Source organism: Stegastes partitus, unplaced genomic scaffold, assembly GCF_000690725.1.
Source record: "Stegastes partitus isolate 25-593 unplaced genomic scaffold, Stegastes_partitus-1.0.2 Scaffold1452, whole genome shotgun sequence".
NCBI classification, from domain to species: domain Eukaryota; kingdom Metazoa; phylum Chordata; class Actinopteri; family Pomacentridae; genus Stegastes; species Stegastes partitus.
In genome coordinates this window covers 124411-127069 of record NW_007579183.1, presented here as the reverse complement: position 1 = coordinate 127069, position 2659 = coordinate 124411, and the positions used below count along the sequence as shown (strand labels likewise).

At 49.5% G+C, this 2659-nt stretch overlaps 1 protein-coding gene across 1 annotated transcript in view; it reads left to right on the top strand.

Annotated features, from left to right (window-relative positions):
• LOC103370618 (adenylate kinase isoenzyme 5-like) overlaps window positions 1-2354 on the top strand; it is a 17460-nt gene extending 15106 nt beyond the window's left edge. Inside the window, exons 3-8 of the mRNA XM_008299737.1 lie at window positions 443-615; window positions 716-829; window positions 910-1101; window positions 1264-1348; window positions 1987-2157; window positions 2281-2354. Coding sequence (XP_008297959.1) covers window positions 443-615; window positions 716-829; window positions 910-1101; window positions 1264-1348; window positions 1987-2157; window positions 2281-2354 — 809 coding nt within the window. The remainder of the gene's footprint in view (window positions 1-442; window positions 616-715; window positions 830-909; window positions 1102-1263; window positions 1349-1986; window positions 2158-2280) is intronic.
• Window positions 2355-2659: the final 305 nt, after the last annotated feature.

Genomic DNA, 2659 nt, shown 5'->3' with positions numbered 1-2659 from the left:
AGAGTCACCACACAGCTGAAATGGTCCACATGTATACAGCTCCACACCTGCTTCTGACCACACCTGCAGAGGAGAAGGTCCTGGTAGAAACGTATGACCACAGGAGCAGGTGGCTCAGGTGTTCAGGCAGGTGGTCCACAGGTTGGTGGTTCAATTCCCAAAACGTTGCTGTCGAAGTGTTCTTTGGAAAAACACTGAACCTCATGTAGGTCCTGGTGGCAGGTGAGCACCACGACCACAGGTGGATGAGTCAGAATGAGAAAAAACTGTAAAGAACCCAACAACGTTTGGAATGTTCTGTATGTGTGGACCATTTCAGAACCATATCAGAACCGTTTCAGAAATCAAATATCGAGTGACGTCAGACGATGAAGACTGAGGCTGACGCGGACTTTGTTCACCAACACTGAGTTTCCTGCTGATGTTCTGGTTCCTTCACCAGGTGGACCCGGCAGCGGGAAAGGAAGTCAGACCGCCAAGCTGACGGAGCACTTCGGTTTCCGAGGAATCTCATTGGACGAGCTGCTCAGGAGGCAGCTGCTGACTGATGCAACACCTGGTCGCAGGTGGGAGCTGATGTCAGAGCTGATGAGTCAAGGCGAGCTGGGAACACAGGTGAGACCACCAGCCAGACCCAGAACCAGACCCTGACCCACATTCTAACCCAGACCCAGCCTGGCAGTGTTCAGGTATCTGACCTCAATCTCTGCTGCAGGAGGACACGGTGTCAGAGCTGCGGCAGCAGCTGATTGGTCAACAGGAGGTGGGCGGGGTGATAGTGGATGGATTCCCTCGAGATGTCCATCAGGCTCTGAGCTTCCAGGAGCAGGTACCAACCAATCAGAGAGCAGCCTGTAGCTCAGCTATGACTCTCCACAGACAATAACCCCGCCTCCACCCTGTGAACAGGTAGGCTCACCTGACCTGGTGATGATGCTGGTTTGCTCCAATGAGATGCTGCGTGGTCGCCTCCAGCGTCGAGCTGCCCAACTCGGTCTCCTAGGAGACAGTAGCCACACCCTCCAGAGACGCCTGGACAGGTTCCAGAGAGACATCGTGTCCATCAGCAGATACTACAAACAGCTGCACCTGCTCACACAGGTACACCTGCAGACCCACCTGCTCACACAGACTCTGGTCGATCTGTTTGTTTGCCTGTTTGTCTTTGTTTATTATTTGTGTGCTTGATTGTTTATTTGTTTACTTGTTAATTATAAATTACTTCTTTGTCATTGTGTTTTTTCTTTGTTTGTTTGTTTGCAGGTGGACGCAAACCGGGACTTGGAGGCAGTTTTTGCCGATCTGAGTTTAATCGTCAGAGAGAAACTGTGTGTGAAGGACCAGTCAGGTATTGATCATTGATTGGTTCTTGTACTGGTTTACATGGATGTTTTCTTCCATTATTGATCAATCGATTGACCTTTTTGTGTTTCACAGAATTCTGCGATGCTGAGCCTGACATCCTCGTCAGCGTCACACCTGGGAATCAATGAACTGATCGATCAATAATTCTGTGTGTGTCTTGTGAAACTTGGTCACCGTGGTAACAAGGTCAGTGGCGATGCATCAAACATGTGACTTCCAGGTTAAAGCCTAAACAGAATAATAAAGTCGTGACGTCGTGGCAGTGAACCATTTGTGTCGACCAATCAGAGTGTGTCGTTTAGGTCACATGACTGCAGCATTAAAGTGCCAACACAGTATTTAAAATGTTCCTGAAATCCCACATTGTTCTGTTTGATGTTCTGTCGTGTAAAGGCTGCAAGTCGGAACCAACCAACAAAGGTCACATTCTAGGAGTTTGACTTGAAACCTTACAAGTGGAGAACTTTCAAAGAGTGATGATAATAAGGTTTGTGAGAGAGGAGCTGTTACAGCAGCAAATTCAAGTAATAAAAAAAAATCAGTGTTTAAATGTAACAGAACCACTGGGTTCTGCTGAAGCTGCTGGACAGTCTTCAGCTCTGTTGCTGTTCGATCTGTCAGCTGCCTTTGACACGGTGACCCACCACATCCTCCTCTCCACACTCCCTGAGCTGGACATCTCAGGATCTGCCCTCTGCTGGTTCATGTCCTACCTCTCAGGAGATACTTCAGAGTATCCTGGAGGGGAGAAGTGTCCGAACCACACAACCTGTCCACAGGGGTTCCTCAGGGGTCAGTGCTCGGTCCCCTTCTCTTCTCAGTATACACAACCTCACTTGGTGCAATAATCCAGGCCGTGGTTTCTCATACCGTTGCTATGCTGATGATACCCAGCTCTCCCTGTCGTCCCCCCAGACGACCACATGGTCTCTGCTGGATCTCATCGTGCCTTGCAGACATCTCAGCCACCTTCAGCTCAGCCTCTGTGAGACTGAGCTCCTTGTCATCCCAGCCAGTCCCTCTCTACAACAAATCAGCATCCAGCTGATCCAACCCAACTCAGACCCACTAAATCTGACAGAACCTTGGGCGTCATGATTGGTGACCAGCTGACCTTCGAGGCTCATGTGGCCTCTGTTGCTCGGTCATGTCGATTCGTCCTGTACAGCATCAGGAAGATCAGACCTTTCCTGTCTGAACNCACACACACACACACACACACACACACATTCCTGCATTGTGGAAATCCATTCAGCCGATCCCAGAGAGCCTCACAAACACACTAAAACACACT